Source organism: Erpetoichthys calabaricus, chromosome 2 (assembly GCF_900747795.2).
Source record: "Erpetoichthys calabaricus chromosome 2, fErpCal1.3, whole genome shotgun sequence".
In the NCBI taxonomy this organism is placed as follows: Eukaryota; Metazoa; Chordata; class Cladistia; order Polypteriformes; family Polypteridae; genus Erpetoichthys; species Erpetoichthys calabaricus.
This window is the reverse complement of record NC_041395.2, coordinates 127,326,619-127,351,403: the sequence shown is the minus strand read 5'-3', so window position 1 is coordinate 127,351,403 and position 24,785 is coordinate 127,326,619. Positions and strand designations below refer to the sequence as shown.

General features: G+C 39.9%; 1 protein-coding gene across 1 annotated transcript in view; it reads right to left on the bottom strand.

Moving 5' to 3' along the window:
- veph1 (ventricular zone expressed PH domain-containing 1) overlaps positions 1-24,785 on the bottom strand; it is a 234,384-nt gene that overhangs the window by 139,713 nt on the left and 69,886 nt on the right. The window contains exon 6 of the mRNA XM_028794493.2: positions 22,468-22,688. Within this exon, the coding sequence (XP_028650326.2) occupies positions 22,468-22,688 (221 nt within the window). The remainder of the gene's footprint in view (positions 1-22,467; positions 22,689-24,785) is intronic.

Genomic DNA, 24,785 nt, shown 5'->3' with positions numbered 1-24,785 from the left:
GCCCTATCCTCCGAGATGCCTGCCTCCACTCTCCCGCACCAGCTCTCTCACATTCCTACCTTTTTTCTCCCATTCTTTAACATCCATCTCTCTGTCTTTCTCATTTACCTCCCCATCTGTTCTATCTTCTACACCGTTCAGGCTCCTCTAATCTTAACTTACCTAATTGGATACTGGTAGACATGCCTCTACCTCCGAGGTGTGAATGAGGCACCTGACTGACACTCACAGTCACATGTGTGTATGACCGATCAGCTAGGCACTCCACCCATTCCTGGAGCAGAGTGCGCCCTCACACACCCACACCCAATTGGAGCCTGCACACTACTGGGACCCAATTATTTATTTAAAATCTGCCCAATGCCACCGACCACTTGTTGCACTCTTAACAGCAACTGTTGGTCATGTGAGTACCACAGTGTACAAGGGGGGACCCAAAAATAATGAAAATGTTTTTCTGGAGGCTGGAGGGGCGTTAGTTCCGATGTTTATTGGCTAGGTGCATGTACTACATTGCCTTCTGCATCATTTGGCCAAGTGGCGTCCTTGGGGAAAGTTCTGCAAGGTCAGTGTCATTTTTCTGCTTGAGCCTTTGTTACTGTCTTCGTCGATTTTGTGATGGGAGACTTGAAAGAATAATGTGTTTGCATCAAGTTCTGTCTCCTCTTTGAAAAAACAGCATCAGATGTTGTCATAATGCTTTGAGATGCTTTAAAAAGAAGAAGCTTGGAGCCAGGCAAGGGTTTTTACCTTAAAGTGCTTAAGTGATTGTGTGATGCAGTGCGGAGAAAATGACCCAAATTGCAGCAATCAGGCAAGTGGCTTCTGCATCACAACAATGCTCCCACCCACACAGCATTGAGTGTGTGGCAGTTTCTCACGAAAAACAGGATGACAATGGTTTCCCCCCCCCCCCCCCCATCCACACCCCAAAGGACCTTGCACGTTGCAATTTTTTCTTATTTCCAAAAATGAAGAGGGACCTTGAAGGAAAGCATTTTCAGGATATAGAGGAGGTCAAAAATCAAACAACAGAGGCACTTTAGGCTATCACTTTATAAGAGTTTCAGAACAGTTTTGAACAATGGAAAAAGTGGTGGGACAAGTGTATTGTGTCTCATGGAGAGTATTTTGAGGGCGATTACATTTTGGAAATGTTCAGAAAAATATACCATTTTTTTTTAAATTATCATTATTTTTGGGCCCCTCCTCGTACATAAACATTGTTCCTGATATTGTACACTGCTTTATGAATACACGCTAAATATTTTAAAAAGTGGATATTTCCAGATAATACGCCATGATACAAAAGCATGCATCATCATAAGCTGCATTCACAAATACAATTATGACTTCTGCTTATGTGAGTGGCCAGCACAATCCCCAGATCACAATCTAATAGAGCATCTCTGTGATGAGGTGGAATGGGAGATTTGCAGCATGAGCACATAGCCAATAAAATGAAAATGAACTGCATGATGCTGTCAAGTGAGAATGGACCAAAACCTTTATTGAATCAATTTCTCTAAGTATTCAAGCAGTTTTGGTTGCAAAATCTGGCCCTACCTAGTACTAATTGCATATCTACTCAAGTGGCCACAGAGCCTAGACTTATACAATTATTTTTAATTCCGCTTAATATTGCAGACATCGATGATGTTTAGTGGTATATAAACAAAGAACATTAAAATGTTCAGTTACATTAATATTCTTTTTTCTATCTTAAGTGCCTGATAGTGTGGAGCAATTGGGTGATACAGTCCTTCACATTCCCACAAACTGCATGCTGTTTGTACATTTTCACTGCTGTTTTTTAACATAAGAGCATAAGGCCCATCTGGTTTTCTATGTACTTTGGTTTTCTCTGTCATGCCAAAGGTAATACTTTAGGCTGATTAGTAACTCTACAGTTGTTGACCATTTGCATAAGTGTACCCTGCAATGAACCTGAGTAGCATCAGTAATACATGAAGATAATTTCAGAAAATGCTGCATGATGGAAGTTTGGGACAGGGTTTTGCAGGATGATTTTACTTAAAGGTGTGTTTTATTTGGATATGCCAACAGTACTAGTTGTGCAGGTCATGGAACAGTCACTCATTTGAATGGAGTTGCAAATTCATATCTCATCACTATAGCACATGTGAAAAGAAATGTGTCAGAGCATGTAAAGGGCACACCATTGGTGCCATACTATGCCCGACTTTGATGGAGCTGCTTTTCTGCTTCTTCCCCACAATCTGCACTACACAGTGCTCCGCAAGTGCTGCTCTGATAAGGAAATGAAAGCAGTCAGTCATCTTTTGAAGTATTTGCAGGCAATGTCACCATTTAAATGATACAAAACCAAACCACAATAAAAACAATGCATATTTGCTGGATCATGCACTTTAAAATGCCAACTTCCCACAACAATACTGTGCTCTACTAGAAAGGGGTGAAACTAAGCACTCTCAGCACCCTCCTTAAAGTGCCAAATCTAGTGTCCTATTCAATAATGATGACATACATTCCAAAATGAACAAAATGAACAGATACATGTGCAGTTTTTTCTCTCTTAACATAATGTTATCTGTGTAGAATATCAGAAAACACAAACTTAGTGAGGAATCAGGATATTGCACATCACATACAGATGATCTCTGGCTTGTGAATGAAACAGAATGGGTGAGATGACATAAAGCTTTCAAACTTTATGTACTTTCAATTTAACTTTGTACATGGTCACTTCACTCTTTTGTTCAGACCAGGGGACATACAGTGTATCATCTTGAAAATATGGTAATTTTCTAGCACTCATTTGCAATCAAAGTTATATATACAGTATATTTGTTTTTGGCAATACATAACTAGTCTGGTTTCTTATCTTTAATTGTTTATACCAAGATATTTTCAGGATTGTCAAATAGCATACATCTTATTTTTTAATCTTGTGCATTTAGGTTTTTATATAGAGCTACGGATGCCAACAGAGCAGGGGATCTCACTTAGGAAAATTGCTTGCCAAACACACACCTTCTAGCGATTTCATTTACGTGATCAATCACATTCAGTCTTCCCTAGATTGTACACTCTAAGATGCATTTTAAAGCCAGGAAAAAACACTGAATAAACTACACCCTTATTTATTTTGATTGTTCAATGCCAGGAAATGAGGGTCTGAGAACGAGAAACAGCAAAGCCTAGTGAACGCTGTCACGGAAAATAACATTACATTTTCACGGAAGTTTAATCCAATATCAGGTCACTGTGAGCCAAGCTTGTCCATGCAGCAAAGTGGGAAACAGCCTTGGACAGGGTACCAGTCCATCACAGGGCCCAGTCACACTCACACATGGCCAGTTTGGGATCAGCAATTAAACTAACCTACATGTTTCTGTGAATGTAGGAGGAAAACCGGAGTAGCAGATGTTGGGAGAACACAAAAAATCTATACATACAATTACCAGCATCACGCATGTGAGTCAGAGGACTTCTTCACTGGCTCAGTCAAGGTATACAATGACCCGTCAAGAAAAGAGGACGAGCTGCCACTAACATTGTCTTCTTTTTCTTTTTCCCTCACAGTGCCAAAAAGCTGTCCAGTGAGGGCATGTAACCCCAGCCCTTCCGGTCCGACCAGCATAAAAGCCCTGGCCTTGAGAGACACTTTCCATTTTTCATTCATTTAAACTCATCTGGAGACAAAATAAACTTGGTTGGTGTCTGCAAAAAACACTTCCAAAATTACCTACTAGAGTGGAAAGACACCATCAAAATACCCTGCCTAGAAACCCAAAGGGTTTGATAAAAATAAAAGCTTTATTTTTACAAAACCTCTGCTCTGAAGAACACAAAGAACTGCCTGAGTGGCAAGGGTAAATACAGAAAACAGAGTCCCAATGTAGTATGCAAAAACTTGTAGACAAGAAACAAAGCACAGGTCTGAAATTCAGAAAATCAATACGCAAGAGCAGAACATAGATACTCACAAGAGCTCTCCTCTCCCTAGTGCATTCAGTGAACCATGAGAAATCATAGGGAGGCCCTCACTTGAATAGGGTGAAGGGCCATTCCTAGCAATGATGGCAGGTGGCACCACCCCTTGTAGGACATCCCACAAAGCACAAGGGACATAACTAAGGCCCTCCCCCTTTTCTAACATTCACACAGAAAAATATACATAATAAAAATAAGCATTAATATAATTAAATGATACAAAATTAAACAAGACAGACATGAAACACAACTGTGAACAATAGCTAAGGGGAAAATACTGGCTGAAACATGACAGTGTCCCAAAAATCATTTGTTTTTGAGACTGTTATTACACCACCCAACCACACGTGGCATAGTCGACAGGGTTGTCAGGCCACAACAATGGCAGAGCCGGTAAGACTGGCAGAAGTGGTGCAGCAGTTAAGGGACCAGATCATGCAGCTGCAGGTGCAAAAGGCCGAGCTGCTGGACACAGAGGTGTGTTGCAGACACGCAAAAGGTATTCACCTAGCAAGAGGACAGGGCTGGCACAGTTTCTCATCCCCAAAGGCCTCGGGAGGACATCGAGGCATATCTCATGATATTTGAAAACATGGTCACATGGCTTCACTGGCTGCGGCATGAGTGGAGTCACCTGATGGTGGTCAAGGTGCAGTGCACCTACTGTGATTTATGGGGATTTATTAATGGGGAAGTAGCCGCATATTTTCTCACCCTAAAAAGGGAAATTCTTACCCATAACCCATTGCATTTCTGGGATTGGAAGATTGATCCTGAGCGTCCTGTGAGCACTGAAGCTTTCGATCTTTGGGTGCAGATGGCCCAATGGTTCCAGCCAGGTAAAAACACAGCGGAGTGCATAGTTCAAAGTTCAAAGGCAACCCTAGACAGCCATGGAAGCGCTGGTGGAGATTGTCAAGTGACACTGTTAAATAAGCTAAACAGAGCACCCAGATGATCAATGCTGCGCCAACTCTGATGGAAGCAGCAGGAGAAAGAATATCACACAAAACTCAGGAGGTGCCTCCACAGAGGAGGGAGCAGTCACACCTATTTCTCCAGTGCTACCAATGCAGCGAGCTGGGACACACTGTGGCAACTTGCATCAAAAAGACGACCCTGTGGAGTGCAGTTGGGCCAGTATAAGAAGGTACTGTTATGTGGTAGTGGTTAACTGTATCATTGTTACTTTTTCAGGCATGGCCAGATTGAATGGGCATCCTGTCTAATCCCTCTATGACACCAGCAACAACGCCACAATCATTGCTGGCCACTACATCCTGTCAGAGCAATATGACCGAAAGCAGACCAGTATTACCTGTATTCACAGTGAGACCAGGGACTATCCCACTGTGGTTTGTTGGATAGAAGTACAAGGACAAGTACTGTAAGTCAAATGCGTGTGGTTGTAGTAATGTAGCATCCTTATGTCCTGATCTTGGGAAGAGATTAGTCCCATAGAAAACACAAATGGGACCCATTGTGCCTGACGGGTCTGAAGAAACTAATAATGGGTAAAGACCACTCACCAGGGGATGAGTCCCAGCCATGCAAGAGGGCAGGTAAGGGGGCTTCCACCTAGTATGATCTCGTGTACCTGGAATGAGAGGAGCATACACCGGGTTTGGAGACAAACCTGCCTCTCCCACCACCTGACTAAGAGATTTCGACAAGGAACTACCCCAATACTTTAGCCTCCCTATGGCTTTGCTTCCCCAGGAAGCCCACCTCTTTCAAGCACGAGCAATGGAATGATGATTCATTGAAGCATGCCAAGAACGTGATCACAATCATCACAGTGCACCGATGAAACCATGCCACCCTTGCCTCACTGAGTCAACAGAAATGATCTGTTGTATTGGGTGACGGAGAATCAAGAACGGCTGAAGAGCAAACTCTTGTCTCCTGGCCATTTCATCAGGAGTTATGCAACCTGTCTCACACTCACCTACTGGGGGACATTTGGGCCCTGTATAAACCCTGCAGCACATCACTGCATGCTTCTATTGGCCATGCGTGCATGAGGAGGTGCAGCGTTTTTGCAGATCCTGTCCGGAGTGCCAACTTACCCAAATACCCTGACAGGATCGTGTCCCTCTTGTCCCCTTGACCATCACTGACATTCTTTTCGAGTGATTGGGCATGGACATGGTGGGGACGCTCAAACCTTTAGCAAAGGTACACAAATATATCTTGGTCTTGGTTGATTACTCCACAAAATATCCAGAGGCCTTTCCCCTCCGGGTGGCTATGTCCAAAGCAATTGTCATTTTGTGTGTCGGCATCCCCAAAGAAATCCTTACGGATCAGGGAACACCATTTACATCATGGACCTTCAAGAAGGTCACCAAGCTCCTCTGCATCCACCAGTTCAGGATGTTCATTTACCATTCCCAAACAGATGGTCTCATTGAGTGCTTTAATCAATTGCTGAAACAGATGCTGAGGAAGATGGTCGCGGATAGAGGGGAAGGACTGAGACCAGCTCTTGTCCCTGGTGTTGTTTTCCTTCCAGGAGGTGCTGCAGGCATCGACATGTTTCTCCCCCTTCTAGCTGCTGTACAGCAGGCAGCCCAGAGGACAGCTTGACCTTGTGCAAGAGGGATGGGAAGGCGGAAAACACACCCCACTTCTGCAGCATTGTCGAGTATGTTGGCAAACTGAGAGATTGCTTCAAACAACTATGTCCAGCCATGGAAGAACAAGTAGAGGGCACTCAGCGAACACAGGCCTAGTTGTACAATCAGAAACCCATCTCTGTGAGACAGAGTCATGGTACTTATCCCCACAAGTCACTCCAAGCTCCTGGCACATTGGCAAGGGCCATTTGAAATCAGTGAAAGGAAGGAGCTAGTGCACTACCTAGTATGTCAACCTAACCAACATCCAAGAAAATGTGTGAACTATGTTAATCTCCTAAAGGACTGAGTGGACTGTGACTCTTGAGATTCAGCAGTGAGTCCCACTTTACCCCTGTTCACAGACACCAAACAATTAAATTACGGGGACAGTCTCTGTCCCCAGCAGAAAAAGAAGCTGGGGGCTGTTATCACCTCAGTTGAAGGAGTGGTCCATACTCGACCAGGCCGCATGATGTTGATTGCCCATGATATTAACAGGGAACAGGAAGTGGTCATTCAGGTGTGGTCTTATCAACTCTCAGAGGCTAAGAAGGTAGAGGTGGAGTAGGAAATACGCTGGATGTTGGAACTGGGTGTGATAAAGGCCAGTCACAGCCTCTGGTCCAGCCCAATCATATTGGTACCCAAGCTGGACGGGAGCTGGAGCTTCTGCACTGACTTCCACTGGCTTAACCCAATTCGGCTCCTATCCCATGACAAGTGTGAATGACCTCCTGGAACGACTCGGTACCTGTCCACCCTTGATATGATGAAAGGCTACTGTCAGGTTTCCTTGACAGATCCAGAGAAAGAAAAGACAGTGTTTAGTAACCCTAGTGGCCACTGGCAGTATCATGTTCTACCCTTTGGGCTGCACAGGGCCCCGGCAACCCTCCAGTATCTGTTGGACAGGCTTTTGTGGCTGCACAATGCTCATAGTGCTGCCTACATTTACGACATTATCATCTTTTCCAGCACCTGGGAAGAACACCTGCTGCACATTCGAGATATCCTCCAAGCCATCCATGAGGCCGGTGTCCAAATCAACTTCCAAAGGTGTTATTTTGGATTGATCAAGGCAAAGTATTTAGGCTACGTGGTGGGCGGATGGTGGGTCAAACCACATTGGTCCAAGATCACATCCATTCATGACTGGCCCTTGCCACAAACAAAGAGGCAGATGTAGGCTTCTCTGGGACTTGCCGGGTATTTTCACGGGTTTGTACCCTGCTTTTCCAAGCAAGTCTTGCCATTGAAAGTGTTGGCGAAGAAGAAGGCACCCAACATGGTGGCATGGAATCTTACAGCCGAAGCCATGTTCTGTGACTTTAAAGAGGCCCTGACAATGTTTAATGTTATTATGATTTTTTTTATTAATGTTTTATGTTTCCTCTCTATTCCTTTCCTTCTCCAGACCAATGCTCTGGACAATGGTCGTGGCGGAAACTATTGGACTGAGAGACAAGGTTTTCGATGATTGAATGGGAGGCTATAGTCATTAAATGGGCGGTTACCCAATTGCAGTACTACCTACTAGGACATGAATTCACCCTGGTAACCGATCATGCCCCACTGCAGTGGTTCTGTTCCCAGCACAGCTTAAACCCACAGATCACTTGCTGCTTCTTGAGCTTCCAACCGTACAAATTCAGGATACAGCACTGGAGTGGGGTGATCCACGGCAACACTGATGCCCTTTCCAGGATCCACAACATGGCTAGGTCTACTCGCCCCTCTGGGATCAAGCTAAGGGGGGTGGTGGGGGTGGGGGTTCCATATCACGCATGTGCGTCAAAGGACTCCTTCACATTGTCTTTTTTTTTTCTCATCCTCACAGTGTTGAGGAACCACCCAGTGATGGCATGTAACCCCACCCTTTCTGCTCCGATCGCCATAAAAGCCAGGAGCCCCAGGAAGAGGTGTCCTTCACAGTCACAGCAAGCTGCAAGACAGAGCTCTGCAAGGGGAAAAGTCATTAATTATTGCTGAGAAACCCTGAACTGGGGAACAGTGCCAAAACACACTTCTTCTTTTCTATTTTTCATTTGCAAATAAAAGGAGTTACCCAACTGGCATCCCAAAAATAGTTTGTTTTTGAGACTGTTGTTATAACATCTGACCACACCAGGTACAGTATTTTAATGTAGGATCTTAGTCACTGCAACAAAAACTCTATTAACAAACATTTTTATTTTATTTCATTTGAATTACTCATGGCAAACACATACACTTACTTTGCATTTGTAATTACATTTTTCAGATATGAAATGTTTGTAAGGTCGAAAAAATATTTGCCTGAGAGTATGTAAGACAAAGATCTTAGATTTCAAACAGTCAAATCTTCACTTACATTTTTTTCATTTAATTCAATGTAAACTGGGCTGGGACAGATGGAAATTTTCAAATGTTATTAATGATATTTCTTGGTAGGAGGAAAGAACCAAAACTCATATGGAAATGTGTCATGAAAAAATTATAAGACAGAGATGTGGCTCATTTTATATAACCATAAAGTTCTGACTACACTTGCAAGTACCATGAAAAAAAATTTCAAAAAATATAATCATATCTTACATATCTTACATAATATTTAGAAATCCCCCATTTGAAACATCAAATAATCCTTCCACTTTTAAAACCAGGGTAAAATACTTTTTTGGTATTCTGTACAGTTTATTAATCCACAAGAGGAAATTAAACTAAATAAAAATTAATTTAACATAAATTAAACTAAATAATATGTCCATGCCTCCTTCTCCGATCCTATAGAGCCAATTCAGACTAAACAAAAGACAAAAGTATTTTTAGGCCAACAAGAAATGCAATTGTTTATCCACAAGAAGCTGCATTTACCGAAAAGATGAGCAGGTATACTAAAGAAAACGATTAGCTAGAGGAATTTAAGTTTTGCCAATAGTGCCATCCATAAAAACCCTGTCATTTGTAACTAACATGTCCAGTAGCATCTTGTTTCTGGTGTGTATGAAGTGTGTATGAAGTGATGCAACATTCACTCAAGTTCAAGTTTAATTGATGGAATGCCCTTGTGGAAATTCATTGAAACAAACTCTGAAAACAACGAAAATCAGTTTTGCTCACTTTTCTTTTATTATGAATAATGATCACATACTTGCATCAGTACATGATTTGACTTCCTTGACTCTTGAGAAGAATTTGGATGCGGTTTAGTACGGAATCTAACAATTCTGGTGGATTTTGGGGTTTCTGTATGAAACTTGAATCATCTTCTCCATGGTTGTGCAGTCTATTCCACAAAGTCATTGCTTACAAATTTCAATTGGATTCAGATCAGGAGAGTTTTCAGGCCTCTCCAGTATGTTCATTTGATTCTCATCAAAAAATATCTTCACTTGTTTCGATGAGTGACACAGGGTCAGATCTTCTTGAAAAACACAGATTGCATGAAACACCCACAAAAGAAGATGTTTTGGGTTTGCTTCAGCTATTATGGCATTGGTTGCTTTGGTTGCTTGTACCCAGTCGAAGGGCATCATGCGCTCACCACAATACATTGAACTTCTCCACAGAAAAGTTGTTCCAGAACTGAAAAAGTTATTTCCTAATGGATATGGTGTTTTTCAACAAAAGGGACCTTACATTCCAGTACCAGAATGTTATTTTATTGAACAAAAATGATCAATAAAATAATGACAAAATAATAAAATTTTGCCAAAAATTCACATGGCTTCTAGAATCTGAAGGGATGGCCATCCAAGGGCCTCAAGGAGAGATTTATTCTTGGGCTAGAAGAAATTCCTGTTACCAAGATGCAAGACATGTGTCCTCATTGCATGAGAAGCAATGGCACACAATTTCACTGTTGATAAGGGTGCAGTTGTTACCTCATTCATCAGGATCTTTGGAATGGGAATTTCAGCATACTCATCATGCTAGATACCAACAGTAATCATGGCACAAAGTTCTTCCAATCTCATACCTTAACCAGCACCTGGGACTTCCCAATGGGCCTGTCATTTGACACCAATTCACCTTTTGCTCACTCTGGATACAATTTTACAGATGTCTGTTTGATTTAATAATATTCTCCCTAAAAACTTAAACGAAAATTTCTGAAAAGTTATGTGTAAAAAATAATAAAAATATTAAATAATAGAAAAAATACATGTGTTCTTCACATGTCAAGCTGCACAATGCCTGATGGTAAGTAGCATTTTAATTCACACTCTCCTCCTTTACTAAACCTTTAAAAGTCTCTGTCCGGTAGATACTAGCCACTTCCCTCACACTACCTACCAATGAGGCATGGATAAAAGACCATATAACTAAACAAAGGACAATAAATCTAAGTATTTTATTAAATATTTCAGCCTATAACTGTAACTAGATTTCATTTTTAATTATTATAACAATAGTACACCTTGTTTCTTATTTCACTTTCTATTCCTGGTTACTTTTAAGGAGAGAAATAAGGAGTAGGAGTGTAGGAGAATGGGATGTCTTAAAGGAGACAACACTTAGATATAATTTTGTGACATGCAAAGGCTGACACTTTCTCTAAGCACTTTGATGCAAAGCATAAAGATAAATACACAGAGCCAATGCTACCCAATTATACAGTTACTCTAGTCTTTCTTTAAAAGTATCAGTAGCCTTTCATATTTATATTTTTGTTGTAAGGTGATTAACTTTCTACTAGCTAACAACTCAGGTATTAAAAACACACACAAAATAGCATTTTAGGTGAATTTACATACTGCAGCCTATAACATTATACTAAGGTGCCAGCAACAATTGAGTTTGGTCATAAAACACAATTGCTCGGCTGTAATGTTATACTTTCATTTGTTCCTAAGAGACTATGGTCTTGTTCTCTCCATATATTTCATTACCAACTTCTCATTTATTAAAATTCATCTGGCATAAGATAAATAAATACATAAAAATAATTAGAAGGCGCAAACATCCTGCTAAGTTGCCTAGGAATTTTGGCAGTTATTGGAGGACAAAACAAAAAAAATGAATATGATCTTTAAGGCTGTTAAGAAGTCCTATTGCTAGCCTAAAAAATGAGGAGCTTATTATGAAGGCTTTCTGATCAAACTCATAGAAGATTTCTTTGTTCCCCTGTGCCTACACTGACAAAGGTGAATGCCTGACAACCCAACTAGCTCCTGTGAGCACAAAAATAAACGCCACACTTCTGAACAAATTAATTCTGTAACCATGTTGTGTTTATCGGGGAGCAATAAGCTCTATAAATGGTGGTCCCAGATTCCAAGGTTGGGAAATACACTGTAAAATGGTAGTTCCACTTAGAGTACCACCTCAAAGCCACAACAGGCAACAAAACAACAACAGGAACAACAAAACAATCAAAAATTAAAATAACAGCGTTGTAACAAATAATCATGCAGTGTACTATTCACATTTGTTCCTGTTAGGAAAACTTCATTGGAATTCAGCAGGATCAATGCAGTGGCAAGAAATTAGAACACATGCTCTCCCTGTCTCCTTCTCTTACTCTGTTAGCTGAGGTGCTCTCAGTGCTCCAGTCTTGGTCAGGTGCTTTTGGAGTATATTGTTAGGACTTAAGGATATGGAGTGCTGCAATTCAATAGTCTCAGGGTGGGGCAGGTCAGCAGTTATGGTGCTCAAGCATGCCCAGGGTAAGGCAGATGTGGGGTTTTCAAGTGACAATGCAACATAATAATAATTAGAAATAAGGCATATATTGTATATAAAAGAATTATATTTCATAAACAGGTATATGGGACAGTACCACTATAATGACTGTACAGTGAAAATGGCACCAGAAGTTGGATTGTGATAGTCTTCAAAGTCAAGCTTGTAACCAAAAGGATAGAAATTAAATAAACAAAAGGCTAGAATGTAAGACAAAAGTCATAGATCAAGAAACACAGCGAGAGAGTCAATAACCATAACATTTCACATAGCCTAAAATATTTCATGTAGCCAAAACACAAGATGTAAGTCAAAATCAAGGAGAACCATTTAGTAAGCAGAGATTTCTTTAGCAACAGTATCGCTAGGACTTTTTTTGGTTTTGACTTTGTTTTGAATTATTACAGCTTTCAGCCACAGGTCTGATTACTGTTCTGTTTAGTTGCTTTTTGTTTAAGAGATGTTGCACACTGCCATTGACAATTGAAATATTTACTGTCAATTGTTGTATTAATTAGATACTTCATATTAATTAAGTGACTTGACTTTGTTTTCCTCAACTCTGAAGGTTGACCTTGCACAGATTGATAGTACATTGCCATCAAGAAGTCCTTTGTTTAAAATATTCATATTATTGTTAATTCTACATCTCTGGATACACTTATCTTGATTTCTTTTTTAGAAATAAAAGTATTCTTACTTTGTGATTGTAGCCTAAATTCATATGGATCTTTAATGTCTTAAAATTGTTGGAGGAGTTGTTACTGGTTTGGCAAGAGGCTGCCACATCACCACATAGTGACACACAGTAGACAAATGTACTATGTGGAGATGGTGGCCCTGCACAGTACAGTAGGGGCTGAGTGTGAGAGAGAGAGAGACAGAGAGACAGGGAGATTAGAGACATTGAAATCCAAATGGTGTGTATGCATGGCTGTTTACTGGCAGTTACCACAGTGCAAAACTGTAAAATGAGATGGTTCATGGTCTGAGCCCCCAGCAATATATACTGTATGAGAGAGACACACCTTAGTGTATATATAGCAGCTAGACATGCCAGTGTCAGAAGACAATGCCAGACAGGAATAGGCTCAGTCAGGGATTGTTTGCTGGAAAGGAAACTAGCAAGGACACCAGTGAAAGAAAAACGAGCAATGGTCTTGGGCATGCAGGAGTGCCTAAAACTCTAAATGACAGGTGACTTAGCTTACAACATCTGCAATAAATCTATCCTTAGAAAGAATGAAAGAGAGAGAGAGAGAGAAGGGGAAGGGTGGATTGCAAACAGTTGACTTTTAAGAAAAGAAATAGATGAGACACTATGAAGGTCTTTATATATTCACTACCATGGCATACTATTCATCTTTATTCACTTGTTTTATCGAATGATAACTACTGATAAAAATATAATCAAAAGGTACACAATATTTAATATATTTAATAAGTGTGATCATATTTCTTTCTACCCTGTTCAAAGTCACAGCACAAAAAGATACAGTCATCAAAAAAGATTCAAAGCTTAATGTTGCTTTGCTTTTTTTTAGTCTGTTTCAGGTGCACAAACTTAATGAGTACAGGGAGTCACAGAGGTTAATGTAAAATGCAGAAAACTATTATGACAAATGTATAATTTAGTGTTTAACAGCATATGAAAAAAAATCCAACTAAAACTCTTCCCATCAGGCTCACCAGCAGTATATACGAGTATTAATAAATAACATTATCTTGAACTGCATTACCCTGAGTCAAATATGCTTGCAAATTTCTAGTTTTCCCCTTGTTATTTCTCTGGGCCACAAAAAATTCAAAAAATTGTAGCAGAAATAAAACAGCTATACAATGAACACATTCCTCATGTGCCAAGAACTGGGACAAAAGAGGCCTATAAGCTTCCTTGGAAACATCTCAGTACCACACAGCTCCAAAGGCAATATTATTTGGAAACTTATTTTATAGACTTGTTACACATAGAATCTGACACTGCAGTGCTTAGCTTAGTTTTGAAAAGTAAAAAAAAAACATAACAAGCAAATACATTAGATTAAATAGGTTCATAGGTTAATAGGATCAATTTTGAGTATAAAAATTTCATTTTTTCTTATCTCAGAACTTCTGTCTGCCTTAACTGCATTTTGAAGTTAGAAGTATAATAGAGCAGAAAGTTAAAGTATTCATCCCTGTTAGATTTTTCCACATTTTACTGTTACAGCATGGACACATGTTGTATATAACAGTCTTAAATGAGACTAGCATTATATTAACATCAGGCTTTTTAAGCAATGAATAATCTTTCAAGAGCCTGTGCTAACTACTATTTGACCTGTCAAGTCAAGTCAAGTTGAGGAGCATGCACTGGTACAGTGCGTTGCCGCACCCACTACACAACAAAACAACTTGGAATCCCGGTTGGCAACCCCCCAGGCAGACAAGCGGTCCAGTCCCACCCTCTGGAAATGACCCTCTATCTGCCGCAGCCAGGTGTTACGTGGGTGATCCCTTGGCCTGGTCCACCCACTCGGGTCCCCAACAATGAGGATCTTATGAGCTGGATCACCCTCAGGGAAACACACCACATGGCCGCAGTGCCGTAACTGACGCTCCCTCACAATGCAGGTAATGTGCCTCATTCGGGACTCCATGAGCAACCGCTCATTTGACACAAAGTCAAACCAACGATACCCAAGGATTTTCCGGAGAGACACAGTACCAAAGGAGTCCAGTCTTCATCTCAGGTTACTGGAAAGCGTTCATGTCTCGCAACCATATAGCAAGACAGGAAGCACCAGGACTCTAAAGACTTGGAACTTTGTCCTTTTGCATAGATATCGGCAGCGCCACACACCCCTTTCCAGTGACCTCATGACTCCCCCATGCTCTCCCAATCCTACTACTGACTTCATAGGAAGAGTCACCAGAGACATGAATGTCACTGCCAAGGTAAGTAAACCTCTCGACAAGGTCGACACTCCTTCCACAAACAGACACACTGCTGAAGGCTGTGCCCAAGAGGTCATTAAAGGCCTGTATCTTGGTTTTATCCAGGACACTCACAAGCCCAGACACTAAGACTCCTCGCTCAGTCTCTTGAGCGCCCTGATCAGAGCCTCAATTGACTTTGCGAAGATTACAGTATCATCAGCAAAGTCAAGATCCGTGAATCTTTCTTCACCAATAGATGCCCCACAACCACTGGACCCCATGACCTTGCCCAGTCCATACAAGCATTGAACAGAGTAGGAGCAAGAACACATATGTACTTGACGAACCCCAGAATCAACTGGGAAAAACGCAGAGGTTTGACCTGCAAGGTCTTATAATGTTGTTTTTTTAAAATGTACTGTACATCATACTCACACACAAACTCACACTCAGTCATGTACTGTCAGCTTCTGCCCATCCATTTCCTAACTGGTTTAATTATGCCTGGGTAACTGTGTGCTGGTTCTTATCCAATTAAAGGCAGAAAGGCATTATATTACAGTGCACCCTGACATACAGTATGCATTCTCACTGATACATACTAGGCGTGTTTAGATTTGCCAATTTATCTATCAAGTTTAAAGAAAACAAAAGAAAGAAGGGAAAAAACGACTAAGATGCAGGGAGACATTACAGGCTCCACACTGACACAGAATTTTGTGAAAGAAAATCAAACTAGAAGCAGGCAGCCTTTCCATAGTCTGAGAAGCAAGTCTGGTTGCATTTTGTGACTCTTTCTAAACTCTTTGATCTACCTGCTTGGGTAAGCCTTGATGTTATCATGTTTAGTTGATCAGGTTATTTAGTTGACCTTTTCGGAGACATACTCTGAAGGTTTGTATACAAACACATTTTTTACTGATAATTGTAATTCAATTAATCCAAGTGTAATATTGTAGTTTTGCCTGTGATGTTTACGTGCAGGACATGTCATGGACCAACTTGGACTGTGTTATAAGAATCATCTTATGTCATTTACAAAATGGAATTTGCGCAATTATAGCGTGGGAGTCCCACGCAGTTCTTTTCATTATTTTTAATAAAAAGGCTTGGCATTCTCTCACCTAAACTAAGAGTGAAACTCGTTTCTTCCACATTTTGAACCCAGGACTTTACAGCTGTGAGCGAGCAGTGCTAACCGTTGTACCACTGTGCCATCATACATCAATTAAGCATTAGTCGAAATGGAAACAAATATACACAATACACCATAAAATATTTATTTCAGTTTTTACGTAAAAATGTTACAGTATTACTGTTAAGTAAAAATACAGTATATGGCTCACAGTTTGCTAGGAAGAACTAATGTTGTAGACAGTGAGTCACATCAAAAACTGCTTTAGTATGCCTGAAGTCATTAAAATGGCAGACAAGAGAAATTAACTTAAAAACAAAATGACAACAAATAAATTAGAAGCATTTGTTTTGCATAAATTTAGATGAATACTCAGATTGCTCAGTTTTTTTTGATCTTCTATTTGGGTGTGCCCCATACTTAATCTTATATATTACTATACTGTCCACCTAATTGTCCATCCATCTACCACCCTATTTTTGAAGCCGCTTAATTTAGGGGTCAGTGAGGTACATTGTATCTCAGGAGCTTCTGGTTAAAGGCAGGTGTCAGCCTTAGATGGTACATCTGTATATTATACAATCTACTTCTAATGAATGGATCACATATAACATTTTTAACACAACCATTAATTAATTTTTAGTATCTGTTTTTTGCTTTAGCAAGCTCCTAGAAGCCTAAGGCTCAATTCAGAAACTGGCTACCTGGATGAGACATGCACTATTTAATGCAGTGCTCCTCAATGTTCAGTACCCAGGGTTCCCTGTGGCTGCAGATTTTTGTTCCAACCAGTTTCTCAACAGGTCAGTAATTGCAACTATCAATTAATCTCATTGTTTAATTAGCTGACCTCTCTTTCACCTATTATGTTGCATTTAGAAAAGTGCATTAGTGTCAGAATTATACTTAAAGGAAATTAAGACATATCTGCATGTTTTAAGTATCTTTAATTTTTTTTATTATTCACTTTTTTCTATGGAATTTGCTTTCTTGATTGTAACAATGTTAAGCAGAGAAGACACCCACTCAAGTGACTCTGAAAGGTGCAACTACTTCTACTTGTGTGCTTATTAGTAAATAATTGTCTAAATAACCAGAATATTAAAAAATAAGAAAACAATTTAAAGGAAAAAGAATTGCCTCCTCCTACACATATACAGTAAATCCCTACTTCATTCAGTAAAATCAAGCATAAACAGTTTGTAAAAAATATAGAAGTGGGGAGATAACTGGGACAAAAAATACAGGGGACCCTAAAGACTGAACACTGAGAAGCACTGCTCTAGTGAGCAATCTGACAAATAAACCCACACTTACCCTTACTGGAACAATTTAAAGTTGTCAATCAACTTAAAAGGTAAGTCTCTGGGATGGGATAGAAAACCAGAGCAGCAAAAGAAAAGGCAAACTGTAAATGGAAAATAACCATGTCGAGAGTGTACTCCAGGTTCCTGGAAAGGTGAGGCAGCAAAGATGAAGAGTTTTTAATGTTGACCGCTGCTGTATTGTTTAAGATTTAATACTTTGACTGCACTGTTGATGTGCAACACAAACTTAATTTGATATAATGCATGAAAAATACTCATTCAGAAGTTAAGATAACGATTACATGTAAATTTTATGGTGGCCATTTACATTTTTTTCTCCATCATCTTAAAAGTTTTAACCTGTCCCAATCAGAGCTGGTAAAAGTTTGATAGAGCAATGACTGAAAGCAGCCTCACTTTCTCCATACCAGTCTGGTATGGCAATGCTCATTAGAAACATAAATGGCAGTGTGTTATTCGGACAGCACAAAGCATTGTAGGCCTGAAACTTGACTCCATAGGGGTCCTGTGTACATCACGGGTCAGAAAATGTGTCGGAAATATAAACAAAGACTAAAATCACCTGGGAAACAATCTCTTTCAGTTATTACCATCAAGGAAATGCTTCTGGTCACTAAAGAAACAGTTTCTTTCCTACAGCAGTCACTATGGATAAAACACAGTCTCTGACTCATCTCTGTGATTTCTAAACTCCTCTTTTCAATTTAAATGGTGTTTTTTCTGTTTGTATTATAAAGACTTACTCGATATATAACTGGGTAGAAGTTCAATTCTATTTTATTATATTGTTTTATATATTTGTGTTTTGTGCCATATATTTTTCAATACCAATTTGTATAATGTTGTCATGATGTCATATATTGTATATTGTGTTGTTTAATGTTATTTACCTTGTTAGTTGTTTGGATGTAACACTAAGAGGATTTCCTAGCAACTATGTTGCCTGGTAAGAAAGTTCAAGTTCAAATGCAGAAAATAATCTGAACAGAGTGCTAAGCCCAGGGCCGCGTATAGCTGCCCAAACCCAACACAGACAGACAGGACACGACTTTGCCACACAGCACACATTTTATTTACAGTCAGGGAGTGCTTTTCCTTCACTCCCCTCAGCACAATACAGTCCAAAGCACCAATAATCAAACACAGTCCTTATCTTTTCCTTCTTCCTCCGCCTCCACTTCTCTCTTTGTGCACTTCCTCTCAACTCTGGCTCCACGAATGGAGTGAGGCAGCTCCTTTTTTCAGCACCTGGGAGTGCTCCAGGTGGTACATCAGGATTACCTGGAATCATTCCCAGGTGTGGTGGAAACCCAGTGAATGGCTCTGCATCTTCCCCTGGCGGCCCCCATGGAACCCAACAGGGCTGCACCAAACTCCAGCTCTCAGTATGCCCCGTGGGAAACATGATGCCACAGCCACCCAGGAGGGCTGCCCTCTAGTGTCCCAGGGAAGGTATTACCTCAACGATCCTCTCTCTCCCAGTTCTTCCATTCCATTGGCATCCCGGCCGGGTAATGGCTGAGGCCACCCATCACAAGAGAAATTAATTCTATTTCTGAACTTGTTTATTCTAATGCAGGGTCATGGGTGTGTTGCCCCAGCAATTCTGCCCTCAAAACAGGATTCAACCATGAATACGGCAGCAGTCTATAAAAGGATACACTCTCCCATACACACACCCTGACTTACTGTTATAGCACTGGTCTAGCTTACAGTCACCAATGAACTTACTATGCATGCCATTGGGATGGCGGCAGGAAGCTGGAATGCCTGGAGAAAGCTTTTGCAGACCAGTAGAGCATGTGAAAACCCCACACAGACAGTGCTAGTGCCAAATGTTGAAGCCAGTACTAGTAAAAAGCATAGCATTAAATGCTGTTCTGTGTTGTTTTGTAGATGAGTCTATAACTACCTTTCGTTTCCAGTCTTAGGTTTATATTAATTAAATGAAAGAAAACCTACAAAGTGCATTTAATGTCTATGTAGAGAATTCTATAATTAAAGCAGATAATAAAATATGAAAAAGCTTTGGTGAAGGCATCACAGTAAGAGTTTCAGAATCCTATATATATATACCGGTGCGATATTTGAAAATGTAACTTTAATAAAAATGATTTGTAAAATTTTATTTTTTTTGTTTTTAAATAATGTCCAAATGATGCAAATATGTCAAATATAATTCATCCATCCCACAAAGCAGAAACCAGCTGAAGATGGGACAGTCGATCATCAGAGGCCACACATCCATCCTTATTCATATTGAGTCAGTTTTGAACAGGTTGGTTAACTTAATATGAACGGCTTTGGGATGTAAGGGAAAACCAGAGTACATAGCGTTATTGAATTAAAGAATTGAATTCTGGCCCACTGCATCACCCTAAGTTATGACTGTTAATCTAATTTACACACTGACATTCTGACATGCATCTCCTGATAAAAGAAGAGAGTCATTTAAAGATTAGGCAATTGATACCTTCGTGATTGTGTGTTTTTTTAAATTAACCTTCTGTACTTTTTCTTCTCATTCCAAAAACATGGCTTGAAATTAAAACCTCTGAATTTTACATTCAACCTTTGATTCAACCAAATCCTTGGCAAACAGTATAGAACAAGACTATCAAAGCCACCATTGTTGTGAGTTTAATTGGGCACATATTTATTTCATTTAAAACTGATTGAATGTTTCCACAATTTGCCCTGCACTGTGCTGCATATCTAAGTATTAAATGGAGCTAGGTTTCTGCCTTCAGTTGCAGGTGTAGATTTTTCCTTCCACTCAGTATGCTTCCTGCACAAAGAACCAACCACAGGATTTCCATCATGTGCCATATCAAAGTCACTTATACTTGAAGCTGTCAAAGCTGAATGAGCAGCCCTTCTGTTTCAGAATAATCTTGAAGTGCCTGCTGCCAGCATATAGTACAAAAGGAGCTTATTAATTTTACTAAGTAGAATTACATTTTATTCTCTTCCAAGTGCATGACATGAAGGAACATTTTTTTATTTTTGATCAAAACTGTCTTTTTAAAGCTGCAAGTTTCTGATAAACAGATGCCAGGGTACACAATCATGCAGTCTCCTTAGGTACAGCCAGCATATTGCTATTTATACACGACTCTGATCTTTAGGGATTAACTATTTTTCTCTAATTATCTATTCTTTCTCTCTTTCTCTGTAATAATCTGTTCTGTGTGAGTTCTGTGCAAAAGCATTCACACAGTCCTGACTGAGATTTTTAGAAATGTGTAGCTAAGAAGCATACTGCTAACGAAACATAATATATACAAATGTAAAAAGCTGAATAAAAAAGGAATTATAGGTTTGAAGCAGATTTTCATTTAGCCAATGGGCAGAATTAAAACCTTCAGACTCTCCAAGAACTCCACTGGATGCCTCTGACTGAGAAATGGGAATTTGATGCTGTATGGCAAGGTTTCATAGGTGACGTTAAACACTGGATGGTTATATCATTTTAGGACTGAGCAACTATCAAAGAACTCAATATAAATGGAGATTGTTTAAATTACTCATTTGGTTTGTTAACCTTACTCAAGGGCAAATCTATAACTTAAAAAGTAGGTTCCAAACCCCACAATGTACATTAAGAGTCCAGGATTTCTATGATATTACATTTATGTATCCCTACTTTAAATAGAGAGAGGGTGGCATGGCGGCGCTGTGGTAGCACTGCTGCCTTGCAGTAAGGAGACTTGGGTTCATGTCCTGGGTCCTCCCTACGTGAAGTTTGCAAGTTCTCCCATGTCTGTGTGAATTTCCTCCAGGTGCTCTGGTTTGCTCTCACGGTCCAAAGACATGCAGTTAGTTGGATTGCCAATGCTAAATTGGGCCTAGTGTATGGCTAAATTGTATGTGTGTGTGTGTGTGTGTGTGTGTGCTTGCCCTGTGATGGACTGGAGCTCTGTCCAGGGTTTGTTCTAGCCTTGTGCCCTATGCAGGCTGGGAAAGGCTCCAGCACCCCCGTAACCCTGTTTAGAACAAAGTAAATTAGAAAATAACTGACTGACTTTAAACAGAAGTAGAGATGTTTTGACACTAGCTTTTTGAAAGTAATAAGTAGTTACAGAAGTAATAAGCAGTTATGCCACACCTTGAACTAAAGTCATCCATCCATCCATCCATTTTCCAACCCGCTGAATCCGAACACAGGGTCACGGGGGTCTGCTGGAGCCAATCCCAGCCAACACAGGGCACAAGGCAGGAACCAATCCCGGGCAAGGTGCCAACCCACCACAGGACACACACAAACACCAAGCACACACTAGGGCCAATTTAGAATCGCCAATCCACCTAACCTGCATGTCTTTGGACTGTGGGAGGAAACCGGAGCACCCGGAGGAAACCCACGCAGACACGGGGAGAACATGCAAACTCCACGCAGGGAGGACCCGGGAAGCGAACCCAGGTCCCCAGGTCTCCCAACTGCAAGGCAGCAGCGCTACCCACTGCGCCACTGTGCCGCCCGAACTAAAGTCATGCCTATCATAAATAAAACAATGATGACCAACTTTAATTAGCTAATAACTATTTGTCCCAGGCATGTAAAGAGGCTAAAAACATAAAATAGCTTTAAAGAAAAATTTCTTATTGAGCACATTAAAAATTATTAGCATCACCATTTGACATTAGAAAATGAAGGAAATTGCACTATTTTAATCTACATTATATTGTTAACCTGTAGCAAGTTCTTAAATGTTTGCACTAAAGGCACTTTACCAATTATAAACTAAAGTCTGAATTACTAGATTACCTACTGAGTGACTGACTGAAAAATGGTGTTTTTAGTAAAGTGCCTCTCCAATACCTGATCACAGATGAGTTGCTTATCTCCAGCTTCTTCCCCAGGAGCATAGCCACATAAGTAAAACTGTTGCTCATACGATAAATATCCTTGCTACTGGCACCCAAGATGTTGCTGAACATGTCTGTGATCCCCTTGATCTCCATAAGTAGCACATGATGAAAGGTGTGATCCATGTTTGCTAGAAGAGTCACCAGGTAGGCCAGACAGCTCCTAGCTCTCTCCTAAAATGTTAAAATACAAGTGAGAATTGTTCAGAGCTTCTCAAAAGAAGTAAGCAGTCAGCTGCTCCTCCATCCACTTCTCCTGGTGATGGTTGCAGTAAATTAATAATTGCATCTCTGATGTCTCAAAAAATATTATTATATCCAAATGAAGTAGAGATGCCCAAAAGTCTTCCAGATAAACTTCCCTGCAAGCAGCCTGCTGTTCTCTCCTTCTGGTTCACCTATCGTTGCTCAAAGCCTAATGACTCAGAATAGGGTGAGGGATGGAAGGCTGGGTGGGTACTGTGAAGATAGATTTGTAGCTCATGTATCTGTACTGCACTGATTGTCAACAGTTTAATTTTCCATCTTTTGCAGATATCAAGTGTTTAATATGTAGTGCTCACATATTCACAATAATGGTAAAGACATCCACATCTTAACATCCTGATACTTTCCAACAACTTTATTCAGCACCAGGGAAATACAAAGTTTTGTCTCCAAAATATTAGGCTACTGCTGTTTTGTTTTCTTAACTTCATGCTGCTAATAATGTTTTACATAACTAAAAATAACTGACAACACCACAATCATAAATTGTTAAGGCAGGCAGCATTATGAATAAGACTCTGGAATATAAACCAGAAGGTTACTCGTTGATCCCTTAGCTCTGACTAACTGTATTACTGTTGACAGTCACTTCACCATCCTGCCCTCAGTTAAGAAATATTTAAGTATTTGTAAACAACTGTACCATAGTTGAGCAGCACAGTTGTTAAGTTGTTAGTACTTCTGTCTTACAGATCCAATGTATTGCCCTTGAGCACCACTTCTCGTGATTGTCTGTGTAGAGTTTTCATGTTTCTCTATGTCTCTGAGGGGTTTTTCTTAGGGTGGTCTGGTCTTCCTCTCACTTTCTAAAAATAATGTGTCAGTTGACTCTTGATTGAGTGTTTACATGTTTTGGCCCTACAATGTACTGGTGCTCATTCAGGATCTGAAAATACTGTGTTACATACTGTATATCTCTATACTTATCCAGAGTCTTTGAGTTGCTCTTCACTATAAACAGATGCATTGCATATTAAAGTGAATTTGTTTGTAATGGTGTTTCCTCTACAACAGTAACCATAAATATCAAAATTAACTGGTAAACAAACTTGACTGCATTTCATGGCTGTGTAGTCGTGTCGCTTATGTGAACATTTGAAATGTTTTGATAAAACCAAAGGACAGCTTATGTTTATTAGCAACTGAAATTCTTTTATAGTACTACTATGACAACTTCATAATAAGTGAATTAATGCCCTAAAGACTGCACCAAAAGTTAGCTTTCTTTATGTACATAGTGATGGCATTATAAGCAGGAGACCAGAGAACTATTTTTGGCTGGGATTTTGAAGAATGGAATAATCTCCTAGTGTTCATTAAAATTTGATCATAAATGAATATCTTGATGATTAAAGGCTTAGACTGTCAGCAAAAGTTTAGCTGTAGGGCTCTTTTCTGTGTTACAGGAAGAAACCTTTATAGACAGGAGACGTGCAAATAACTGGCCTAGATGGAAGAATGACAGATCCAGTATCTCCGGAGAGACCCCCTAGACTGCAGAAAAACAGGGCAATCAGCTGTAAAGAATTATGAAAGTTGGAAGTGAATGTTGTGAAATAATCAGCTAATTTTATGTGAAGTCATTCACTCCATTTAGTTTAATAATATACTTTATGTTACCTTCAAGTATGAAGCTCTTCCAGGTTCCAGCAGATTTTGCATTATGTGTTGCAGTCAGTGGGTGGCATATACAGTACCTCCACTAGTCTGAACAGTGTATCTTTTAGAGAAATCTAAGAAGAACAACTGACTTCCATGGATTAATATTACTACTACTATATTATTAGCATATAGTCTGTCACATATGAGGAGTAAAATCAAAGCAAGAAATTAGAAAATAGCTTCAAAACGTAATAAATCATTTATTCAATTTTTCAAACCTATTCAGTACAATACAGTGCTGTATGGTGGTAATGTAACTAATTGTTTTCTCTGGGAAAGTTATGATATACCTGTAATTGTAGAAGTGACACAGTACATATTAGTTTCTCAACTCTGCAGAAA